The 12,558-nt window shown below is 38.1% G+C and overlaps 1 protein-coding gene across 1 annotated transcript in view; it reads left to right on the top strand.

Moving 5' to 3' along the window:
- The window catches only part of LOC150080869 (voltage-dependent calcium channel type A subunit alpha-1-like), a 1,489,217-nt gene that overhangs the window by 279,251 nt on the left and 1,197,408 nt on the right, over window positions 1–12,558 (top strand). The window contains exon 15 of the mRNA XM_090381686.1: window positions 580–652. Coding sequence (XP_090237812.1) covers window positions 580–652 — 73 coding nt within the window. The remainder of the gene's footprint in view (window positions 1–579; window positions 653–12,558) is intronic.

A 12,558-nucleotide genomic window follows, 5' to 3' on the forward strand; every position in this document is an offset into this window, starting at 1 on the left:
TCTTCCCTGAGCCACAGTACTCCCATTAGCTTGAGCCTTATACTTTGATACTCTAGTCTGAGTCATCATTTCGATTCAATTTCAATAAAATTTCGATTTCAGTACAAAATTATAATCCAAAACTTATATCCCAATGCAGTTATAACAATGTATACAATGTATAATCTTTATTTTCTTGTTTAGTACTCCAGTACATATACTTAATTAGATTATACTATATTGTATTAGTAGAATTGCATAAAATGTAGAAACCTTTCTTTGTTTTATTGCAAATTTTGTGACCTCTTGATATAATTTTCTTTGAATATAATGGAATCCACTCCAGGTAAAGAATTTCTGTAGAGAGCTAGGACTGTGTATACATATGTACATATGATCTTAAGATTATAAATATTTTTTAACTATAAATTATGGAATTATTTGCATACTGTTAATGCTGTGAAAAAAAAAAAAAAAAAAAAAATATATATATATATATATATATATTATTTTATTATTATTATTATTATTATTATTATTATTATTAGATTATTATTATTGTTATTATTATATAGTATATTGTATTCTGCTTTATTTTAGCTTCAACTTTGAAGATGGCACACCACCAGAAAATTTTAATTCCTTTCCTATCGCCTTGCTCACAGTATTCCAGGTAAGGAAACCTCTTAGTATAATTATATAGAGTAATTGGAAAATGTTAAATTCTAGCTTCATCTAGTACAATGATTCTCAAAGTGTTGTCTGTAAAGGTTTGCCGTGAGGCCTGGAAGTTATATTAATGCTGTAGCATCACTGGTAACTATTTGTGGCAACAAGAAGAAGCAGGTGGGATAAGTGATTCCCCTGGATCTTTTGTCCACTGAAGTAGTCTGTTCTAAAAAGGTTAGAGAAACACTGATTTAGTGTAAATTTTTTTACGTGTACTACAAGATAATTACTGAGAACTCTTCTTAATGAATATTCAGTTAGAATCTCCCAGATGAGTATAGCTTATTCCCTTCTTTCAAGGAAGGCATTAGATCATGGAGAAATATGTTATACAACTTTGTGATGACTTTGGCCTTGTGTCTTTGGATGCTAGAAGGATTTTTTCATTTTAGACACTGTTCACAAAATTGAAAATAATTGTGAGTAAGAGTCTCATCTCAGTGGTTCATCTTCAGCAAAATCGTCTTTTCAGAAACCTCTCATTATGGGCACCTGTCCTGTGGTGAGCAGATCTCTAGTGATGCTGCTGGTCCTCCAGATTACCATTCTATCATTCTATCATGGGATCTGTCATTCACAGCTAGGTCCTAGTCTAACACTGTTTAAATCTGGCATGTTTTGCATGGGCTGTGTCCCCCTTTCTGAGTTTGATCTGGTAATGGTGTATATTGTTGTATGCTGTGACCTATGGGGGGGACTCAGTTGGATCCTAGTGGTTGAAGGGCCCTTGCTTTGATAAGACAGGAAGTCCTGCAATGACTTGCCCAGGATTACTCAGCTAGTGAGTTGATCTGCAAGGATCAACCATGCCATTCCCCTACCCTCATGTCTGAAGGATTCAGGCTGGCAGCTGTGTGGGAATGGTGCTCGTGTAGTGAGGTTCCCTATATGACTGCCTGCATGGCTTGTACAGTAGTTTTGGAAGTGCTTTGAACTCCGTTTTGAGCATCAACTACATTCTGGAATGTAGCTGAACATAGTTGCACCCAGTTCCCAGTCTTCTAGCAACTCTTTCTCACAAAGTTTTGCATATTTCTATTACTGGAACACAAATTATGCTTCATATTAGTATTAGTAGTGGTAAATGATGCAATAAAACAATCTTACAAAGCATTAGCCAACAAAATATCCCACATCATCTCTCCACCCCCCCTCCTCTCCTTGAATTGATTCGGACTTCACAAGAGCAGATGGAAGTTTGTTCCAATAATCAACCTGTTGTCTAAGGCAAACTTCTACACACGTATGTTCTGCAACCCTCAATTTGAATTTATGCTGTCTCATGTGTAGTCTGAGCAAGAAGAAGAATGCCATCAGCATTGAGCTTGCTCAGTCCATTTAAACCCTTAAACACCTCAATCAGATCACCTCACAGGTGCCTAGTCTCCAAATGCTGCAATTTGCAGAACTGTAGCATTTTGTGTTAAGACCATCCATATGTTCCCTTCACCAATCTTATTGCCTTTCTCTGCAACTGTCCCAGAATATATGTTACGAATAATATGTGTAAGAAAACTTGCAAGAACCCACAAAATAAAAAATTGGTGGAAAATGTACCCCCTAATCATGAATGATAGGAGATTGTATTGTCTTACTATTGTTAAAGGTTGTAATTTTTTTTTTTTTTTTAATGTGAACCCCAAACACGAGAGGTATTAGAACCTATCGTACTTAGTACCGTGCTTGGGTTGGAGGTTGAGAAGACGAAAGAAGATATTTGTTGACATCGGACTTGAACTTCTGTAGATTGTAATTTTCAGGAAATACGTATGAAGGAAGGTTGTTCCAGAAAATGGCAGTTGAATGAATAAATGAGGAAGATGAAAAGTTGGTTCTGTGGGTTTGAAGTTGGACAGTAAATGGATGTTGGCTGGTGGCGGCACGTGGTCGGACTGTTTTCAAAGAGAGAGCGGGAATTATAGAAGCCAATTCAGAAGAACAGTGCCTATGGAAGTATCTGTAGAAGAGGCATGCAGCAGAAACAGTACGTCTATGAGAAAGCGAGTGGAGAGACTCTGTTAGAGATGAATCATTAATTAACCTAACTGCCCTCATCTGAATGGAATCAAGAAGCCTGAGAGAGGTTTTGGGGGCACCACCCCAGATGTGGGAACAATATTCCATGGCAGGGTGGATTTGCGATTTATACAGAGTGAGCAGCTGTTTGGAAGAAAAGTAACGTCGAGAGCGAAAGAGAAAACCAAGTTTTTTAGATGCAGAGGAAGCAATATTTGTAATGTGCTTGTGCCAAGAGAGAGATTAAAAGTCAGGATAATCCCCAAAAGAGATATATCATTTTGCCTAGAAATCGGAGTGTCACTAAAAATAAGCATAGGAGCAGAAGAATCCTTTTTGCGAGATAGAAGACAAGACTGAGTTGTAGAAGGGTTGAAATCAACTAAGTTGTCTTTGCCCCACTGGAGAATTACCTGAATATCCGCATTTAAGGAATTGGTAGTAGATTTTTGAGAAGTTGACCTGATTGACCAGGACAAGGTTTCTCAAAATGGAAAGTGGAATGCAATGTGTTATCATCGGATAGGATTTCCAGTCAGTGGAAGAAGGTCATTAATATACAAGAGGAAAAGAGTGGAGGAAAGAACTGAACCTTGGGGAACACCGGCATTAGTGGAGAAGTTAGAAGACAGAGAGCCATCTACCATCACTCTCAGTGAGTGATCAGAGAGAAAACTGGATAACCAATTACTAAAAACAGTTGGCAAACCATAAGATGGAAGCTTGTTTAGAAGACCTTTATGCCAAACACGATCGAAAGCCTTTGAGATGTCAAGAGCAACTACTTGTGTTTCACTGAACCTTTTCATTGAATGAGTCCATAAATGGGTAACATAAGCCAGAATATCACCAATGGATCGACACTGATGGAATCCATACTAGCGATCGTTGATCAGACAGAAGGTTTCTAGGTAGCTTAAGAGTTGGTTGTTAATTGATTTCTCCATTACTTTAGAAAGAGTAGAAGTAATTGCAATGGGATGATAATTGGATGGGAGGGATTTGTTACCCTTTTTAGGTACTGGCTGGATATGAGCAAATTTCCAAGCAGAAGGAAAAACACTTTTGGATTAAGAAAGTGAAAAAAAGCCGGCAAAGAATAGCAGTAAGTTCAGGAGCACAGTTTTTAGAACAAGTGGAGGAATACCATCAGGACCTGAAGCTTTATTAGCATCAAGATTCATCAAAATCTTTCTGATATCCTTTTGACGGAAGACCACAGGAGGCATTGAATGGAGCGTGTTGGGAATGGTGGGAGGTGTTTTACCAAGATCATTAATACATGAGCTGGAAGAAAAATGGGATGCTAGCAGGTCAGCTTTATCCTTGGCTGAAGTGACAACAGAACCATCTGGTTTGGACAGAGGTGGGAGCAGAGATGGTTAAAAGTTGCGGCCAATAGCTTTGGCAAAAGACCAGAATGCTCAGCTACCATTAGGACAAGAAGCAAGTTTTCTACTCTTAGCTTGTTCAAACTCTAGTTTGGACTGATTAATAACTGCTTTACAATTGTTGCGAGCTTTGGTGTAGGCAGAAAATGAAACTGAAGAATTAGAAACAAGCCAATTACGATATGCAACTTTCTTCTCTTGAACAGCCTTAGCACATTTATTGGAAAACCAAGGTTTAGATAAATGACGAGATTTTAAAGTGGCGTGTGGGATAAAGGATTCCATTCCTACAAGAATAATTTCACTGACACCATCTGAGCAAACGTTGACATTAGAAGTTTTGAAACAGTAATCCGACCATGGAAAAGAAGAAAAGAAGTCTCACAGGTCATCCCATTTTGCATTCTTGCAATACCAAACAACACGAGGTTGGGAATAGCCATGAGATAAAGGTTCCATTGGAGAAGAGACAATCACCAAGTTGTGATCTGAAGTGCTTAAAGGACCTCTCACTTCGACCGTGTACTTAGAAGGGTTGTTTGGGAGAAAAAGATCAAGCGTATTGGCTGTATGATTAGGATTGTCCGGTATTCTTGTAGGTAAATGAACAATCTGTGCAAGGTCATTAGTAATTGCAAAAGCCTCAGCATCTTGACCTGCTGTGTCAGTGTGACTAGGAAAAGGAAGCCAGCTGGAGTTGTGAACAGCAAAATCACTGGAGAAAGTCAAGTTGCAAAGAGAGGAAGTCAAAGAGCCCCAAGTGATTAGTGGAGTTGGGAGAACAGTAGAGACAACAGATGAATTTGACACAATGAGGTAGAGAGATTTTAAGCCAGAGAAGATCAAAGAGAGGAGATTCCAAATTGCCAAGTCTCTGACAGGGAATATCAAAATGGACATATGCACAAGTACCACCTTTGAGGCAAAAGGAATCATACAGCGAATAATTTGGGCATCTGAGATGAGCAGTAGTTGAATCAACTGATAACTGAGATTCTGTCAGAAAAGGTTCATGGGGTTTGGCAGACTGCAAGTGGAAATGGACATCGTTAAGATTAGAATTGAGACCACGTATATTTGTGAAATGAATTAGGAAGTGCTTGGGAGGTTTAGATCTTTTCGCAGATAAGCTTGCTCTATTAGTGTGACAATTCATGGTGTATTCAATAGTAAGAAAAAGTGGGTGGGACATGCTGTATGAAGTAATGAAATTTTTGGATATGGCGTACACGTGGTAAGAATATACCCAGATCCTTGACATAACGTGGCCTTGACAATGCTCCCCGCATACACACTACTCGGACTCCCTGCAGTCACTATCTGGCAGAGTAGAGATAGCAAGATTATACACTAGCTGATCCGGAAGCCTCCTAGAGAGTTACTAATAGGTTCAGTCCGATCTACTAGCTAGTGGCCGGCCTGCGAACACCGTTTTAGAGCTGTAACCTTGAAATGTAAGGAATATTGGATCTCGCCACGACGTTCATCATAACCTCAAAAGTCATCAATCATAGAGCATGATGGAAGAGGTAGGGAAGGGTTGACCGGAACTTAGCTCTAGAGACTAAACATGGGTTCCACCACTTCTAGCCTCCAATAAGCAAAGTGGTTTTATTTCACCGGTTGATGAGAGTCACCTACCACCTAGTACTGCCTGGTAACATAGAGGGGCGGCGTTCCTCCATGTGGTGTGGGCGCCACACCTCGCCCCTGCTTACATTGATTCACACCTGGGTTTTCATCCACCATGTACTTGTTATACCCATGGAGGTTATACCCAGGATTACTAACTGTTCCACCATCGTGAAGGTGTAATCAGAAGATTTGGCTGTGATAGACTGTCCGGACTTCGCCGAAATTGGGTCCACTTGACTTGAATGTCACCCGAATATCAGTTCCATCAGCGTTTTAGACTTCCAGGTAGCAAGTATAGCTAGTCTGGCATATCTGAGAGAATGTCTGTGACAACCTCAAAAACCAAATAATAATTATTATTATTCAAAATTTTAATTAATCGTCAATTGTTTTGTATGGTGACCAGCCATGGGGGGGAGGGAGGGAGAGAGAGAGGGAGAGAGAGAGAGAGAGAGAGAGAGAGAGAGAGAGAGAGATCCAGTTCCTTTGTGACCACATCATAGTATCCAATCAAATTGGTCAGACAAGACTTCCTCTTTACAAACTCATGCTGTGTCTGAACTATTACTGCTGTCTTTTTTAGGTGATCCTGTATCACCTCCTTATAACACCATTAGCCTCACATACCAAGACAGTGGTTTACAATTAATTGCATTTATATATTCTGAATTGTTCTTTCAAATTAAGAATATTTTGAATCAAAACTCAGATTAAGATCTCCTGGGACAATAATAGTTTGTACCTAAGAGTGAGGATATTCAGATTCAGAATAAGTATTTCATGAATCTATATTAGCATTAGCAAAGGCACATGATGCAAGAAAGCAAGCTTATATAGCATCAGCAAAAAAAAAAAAAAAAAACCCTTATTTCACCCATCCACTCACTCCAAATGTTTGTCAAGTTCTGCCTTGAATCTATTTAAGCTATCAACTTCTACAACGAAAGATGGAAGTTGGTTCCGGCAATCAACCACCCGCTGGCTAAAGGCAAACTTATACACATCTATCGTACAACCGTCTTTTCTCAATTTAAATTTATGCCCTCTCAGGCAGTTATTCTGAGCCAGAGGAAGAATCCCATTAGCATTGAGCATGCACAAACCATTCAAGGCTTTATACACCTCAATCAGATCACCTCACATATGGCTAGTCTCCAGACACTGTAATTTTCAAAACTTAAGCCTTTCTTCGTAAGTGCAACCCTTTGTTCCATTCACTAATCTTGTTGCTACTCTTCTCTGTACTTGTTCCAACAGCTCTACATCTTTCTGAAAGTGAGGCCTCCAGACCTTTATATAGTACTCAAGGTGTGGCCTGATAATTGCCTTAAACAAGGAGATAATCATCTCTTTATCCCTGCTAGAAAAATTCCTGTATATCATTGACAAGACACCATGAGCTACTCTTGCAGACCATCTGCACTGCTCAGAAAACTGCATGTCTGCTTGCACAATTCCCCCCAGGTCCTTTTCATTCTCTACCACTGGCAATGTGGTACCCTAGAATTGATACGTTACTCTGGGATTACTGCTTCCCATATGTAGTACTTTACATTTGTCAATGTTAAACTTCATTTGACACCTCTCAGCCCATCTGCTCAACTTTTCTAGATCCTGTTGCAGCAGTCTACTGTCATTAGTGTCATTAACAACCCTGCCAACCTTTGTATTACCTGCAACCTTGGACATTAAGCCTAATATACCATCATCAATATCATTTATAAATACAGAAAACAACAATGGACTCAGCACTGAACCCTGAGGGACTCCACTTATAACATTAGTCCACAAAGGGTAGAGTCCATTGATTACCACTCTCTGTCTTCTCCCACTCAACCATCCCTTTATCCATAGCAGAAATTTGCCTCTAATGTCACACTGATCCAATTTGTGCAGGAGTCTTCCATGTGCAACAGTATCAAAGGCTTTTCTAAGATCCATATATATGATATCAAAGTTATTCTTTGCATCCAGTTCCTTTGTGACTACATCATAGTATCCAATCTAATTAGTCAAACAAGACTTCCCCTTAACAAACCCATGCTGTGTCCGAGCTATAACTGAAGTCTTGTCTAGATGATCCTGCTGTGCTTCTTTAACCAGTGCCTCCATTAATTTCCCTGTAACAGAAGTTAAACTAACAGGTCTGTAATTACCTGTGCCTCCCTTTGATCCTCCTTTGTGGATTGGGGTCACATTGCACATCTCCAGTTCATGGGTTCCTGCCCTGATTCCAGGGAAGCTGTGATAATTATGGCTAAGGGTTTGCTTACTTCCTTTGCTGCCTCCTTTAATATAACTGGATAGATCCCATCCACCCCAGGTTCCTTTCTTGTGTTTATCTTCAACAATTTCACCTCCACTTTACTCTCAGTTATTAAAAGATTATCTAGCTTACTTCCAGAGTTGAATACACCTCTGGCATTCCGCTCCCTGAGTAACTCCTCATGTGTGAATGTCGATGCAGAATATTCATTTAGTTTGTTCCATCAATGGATTCCAAAAATCTTTAGATGACGATTGGTGATAATTTGCCGACAGGCTGGTTGGAAAGAGTGTATCACCAGAAAGTTTGGCATCTGATTGCACTGCACTTGTCTTCGGAGCCTTTTTGGTTGGCTTAATTCATCGTCACTGGGTTTATCTAGCCTTGAGTTTGAAGGATCTAGAGCTGGATAGTCATTTTTATCCATCGTTACTCCTTTTAGTTACTGGCCCCACCACAGGGAGGCAGGAGCAGTGCCACTCGGAGGCCATGCGGTTTAAGTGTTAGTTGATTAGTAGAACTAGAAATATAGGAAAAAGAAAGGTTTGTTTCCTTTCTGTGTTCTAACTTGTAGCTTTCAAGTATAGAACTAGTTTTAAAGAAAGACTGTTTATAGAAATGTAGGAACTTAAAAGGAAATAACTTCAATCACTTTACAAGAGCACTCTATATATCACAAGGATATCGCTTGGCACCCGGGCCCTCTTTTTATTACAAAGCTCTTTATTATTATTACAAAATAAGAAGGAAATAGCTTGTAATATAATGTATGATTAAACTTTTAAATATTACATGTAAAATTAAAGGAATTTATACTTATCTACAAATAAGTTCAGATCACCATGAGTGATATGAACCTATGATGAAATTACTGACTTGGGTCCAGATCACTCATGGTCTGTGAAAAGTCACTGGCATCTTGATGTGGACCGTGGTCAGCCAGTTGTGAACCCTGCTCTAAATGATGAAGTGGTGGAATTGAGATCGCCAAGATTACCCTATAAAGCTACATTAGTTCTGAGTCGTTACTATGTGACAGGCTTGGCAATTTAATGCAACTGCTCACCAAACTCTTAATCCTGACAAAAGGTGTTTTTTTTTTTTTTTAAACCAATTATGTGCTGCTAAGCTATCATTGCTCCACCACTTGCCAATAAATATGTGGTAGAATAATGCTAGAGCATGGTAGAATGACAATTGTTTTTTTTCAAGAAATTTTAATGACTACTATTCTTTATGAAAAATTACATTTTTTATTTAATGAAGGAATAACTACACTTAACAAACTACATTCATAAACTACTGAATTTTATCTGCCATCCTGCTCATTCTACCTATGTCCTTTTCTCAATGATTGACAGTAGTATTGCTGGATATTACAGGGAAAGTTCTTTCCATCAGAAATGCCTCACCTTCCAGATGTTATGGCCGTTTTATGGCAAATTTTTGCAACAAATTGCACCCATTGGTAACATCAAACTGATACATTGAATCTTTACCATCAGCATAACAAGCTTTCAACTTCTGTTTCTCTGTGCAGAATATCATCTCTTTGGGCCATTTTAAAAATTTTCAAACTGGAAAGCGATTTTTAATTATGATTAGGACTGTTTTGCATTGCACTGTACAGCTGCACTTTCCCATGACCGTACTGCATTGTCAAGGCAACAAACTTTGACCAATCCCAAGGAAATACCCAGCTGTTTAAAAAATAATAATAAATAAATAAAATAAACAAAATTAAAGGGAGAGTGAATGAAAAGCAAACAAACAAAAAGTAACAAATTTATTGGACAATCCCTGAATTTTTATTCCTTGATGAGTGGTGAAAAATTATTTTTTTAAATTCTTTTCTGATGATAACCAGAAAATCGAGAGAGAGATTTTATGACAAATAATAACCTTATTAAATAAAGTGCAATCCTGATATACTACACTTTAGTACATCATTCTTTTGGATATATTTCAATGCTAGTGTGATCATGTCTCGAATGAAGAACATAAAAAGTGATGCCTGTTATCACAAATGAATGAATTCCACAAAATCAACACTGACAGACAACAGCCAACTAATATGGGGGGTGAATCAGTTAATGCAGCAGTTTTGAAATGCAGACCGCTGACCTACTGTATTCACTTGTGCAGAACATTCTCCCAATTGGACAACTAAATATTTATGAATAGCAAGACTTATCCCAGAGTAATTTACTGGAGTAATGTCCAGTTTTTTCTCTCATTTAAAGATGCAATAAAAAAAATACAATATATCACTGGGAACACATAAAAAGTAAATAATTAGTATTTCATTAATTATACTTTATATTATACACTGGTGTTTAAAGAAAGTGCATCACCTAGGAATTTCACATTTCTAACTATTTTTCATGATGGTAAGTTACATTAATGACTAGCATCACAAATAGAAATATAAACAAAAGATATGTATTAATAGTTAAGGCAAAGCTAAGCAATATTTGATGGGTGCTCTCAAAATATTCCAAAAATGAGAATATGCAAACGTTATACAACAGTTTTGATAAACACGACAATTATGGCTGAAATGTTATGAGAAGCCCTCAATTTGCTTCTGATAACAAACAAAATGAAAAGTTCACCAAGTGCAAACTAATATTTGGTGGAACCGCCTATGGCCCTGATGACAGCAGCAGCACACTGTTGAGGCATTGACAAGATCAATTTCTGAAGATAATCAACTGATAATTCGTGGTTCCAAACAAGAATTATGGTTTCCTGAAGTTCACAAAGTTTCTTTAGTTTCTTTCTGGCAACTGCAGATTCTACACACTGCCAACAATTCTCTATAGGATTCAGGTCCAGGCTGTTTCCTGGCCAGCTAAGAGTTGTAATGGACCTTTCTTCCAACCATTTTTTCACCTGTAACATGTATAAACACATTACTGTTGAACCTCTAATGCAGAAATGAAGCTAAAATAACCAGAGAAGTGCCTACTTACACTTTTCGCTCGATGACAAGAAGCAGCGTCGTCCTGGAAGATGCAGTTATTGGCAGGTTGAAATGGTCTCTAATGGTTGGCAGCAATTTACCTTCCAATATAGCCAGATATCCATTGGCATTTACGAAACCTTTTATACACTGCAGGTGACCTACTCCGCGATACAAAATGCACTCCCTTATCATTTGGCAGGTAGGGAATTTCACTGTTGACACCATACAGTCTGGATGGTATTCTTCACCACATGTACGGCGAATCGTTTGTCTCCAATCAGAGCAATGCTGGTTGAATTTATTCTCATCCAAGAAAATAACTGACTTCCACTGCTCGGGGGTCTATTTGACATGCTCCTTGCACCAAATTAATTGGGCCTTTTTCATTTTTTTGTGTGAGGAGGGGCTTCTTAGGACAACGGGCTACAAGTCCATTTTTGAATAAGTGTCTTCTGATTGTTACTGCACTTGCTACCACTCCTGTATGTTCTTCCCATTCTCTTTTCAGCTCAGACGAAGAAGCTTTATGGGTTTTAAGGCATAAGCGCTTCAAAACGAGGTTCTGTTTTGGCCTAGAGCCTCGTTTGTGCCCAGTTCCTTTTTTCCTATTAGCAGAACCAGTATCCTTGAGTTTGGAAAGAAATCTACTCACTGTCGACTGATCACAAGACATCCTATGAGCAATATGATGGGAAGAACATCCTTCCTCATGTAAAGCAACAATAGCACTCTTTCTTCGTGGCATCAACGGCACGTAACTCGCCATCCTGACACAAGCAAGGAATGACTGCAACTCTTGCAGAGAGTGCTTATATAGCTGAAAGTAACAGCTGATGCTATATTATGTCATCACCTATGCATGTCAATCTTATATGATTGCAATCTGTAAGAAATAGTGCCATATAATTATGTTATTCAGACGACAATTACAATTTTACGGGGTGATACACTTTCTTTGAACACCAGTGTGTATATTCATATTCAATAAAAAGTAAAGTTATTGCACACTGGGAACTTGTAAAAGCAAAAACTTTTTCTCTGAGAGTGGAAATGAAAATGAACTCCACACTAAAACATATTTAGTACTAAACATAAAATTTTTGCTTTGTAAAAACAGCATTCAACATCCTTTTGAAAGCTATGAAATCATATATAGAATGGCAAAAACTGCTAGTGACAATACAAAGTGGACCATGGGTTACTTCATTTTTGCTGAGGGCTGATGACTCTCCTATGTGTGAGTCCTATGTGGCACAATTTTATCCATTAGACACATTTCAATTGATTGCCCAGATTTTAGTAATATCCGTTTTACCGCTTTTAATCATCTGACTGAGCCGTATACACTCAGTCAGATTTTATCTGACAATGACCATGTGTCTGCTATTTTTAGCTTTTTGAAATCAGTAAACCATTTTACTCATATTTAAAAAATCTTTGTTAAAGTTACTTGTTTACTGATTTGTCTTTTACCGTTTATACTTGTTTTTTCTACTTTGACTTGGTGACCTAATTCGTTAGGCCACTAAAAATTTTATTTTTTAACGACCAGGTTTTGATGCATTATAGCCTTA

Source organism: Mastigoproctus giganteus, chromosome 9 (assembly GCF_048544385.1).
Source record: "Mastigoproctus giganteus isolate SK-2022 chromosome 9, ASM4854438v1, whole genome shotgun sequence".
Taxonomy (NCBI): domain Eukaryota; kingdom Metazoa; phylum Arthropoda; class Arachnida; order Uropygi; family Thelyphonidae; genus Mastigoproctus; species Mastigoproctus giganteus.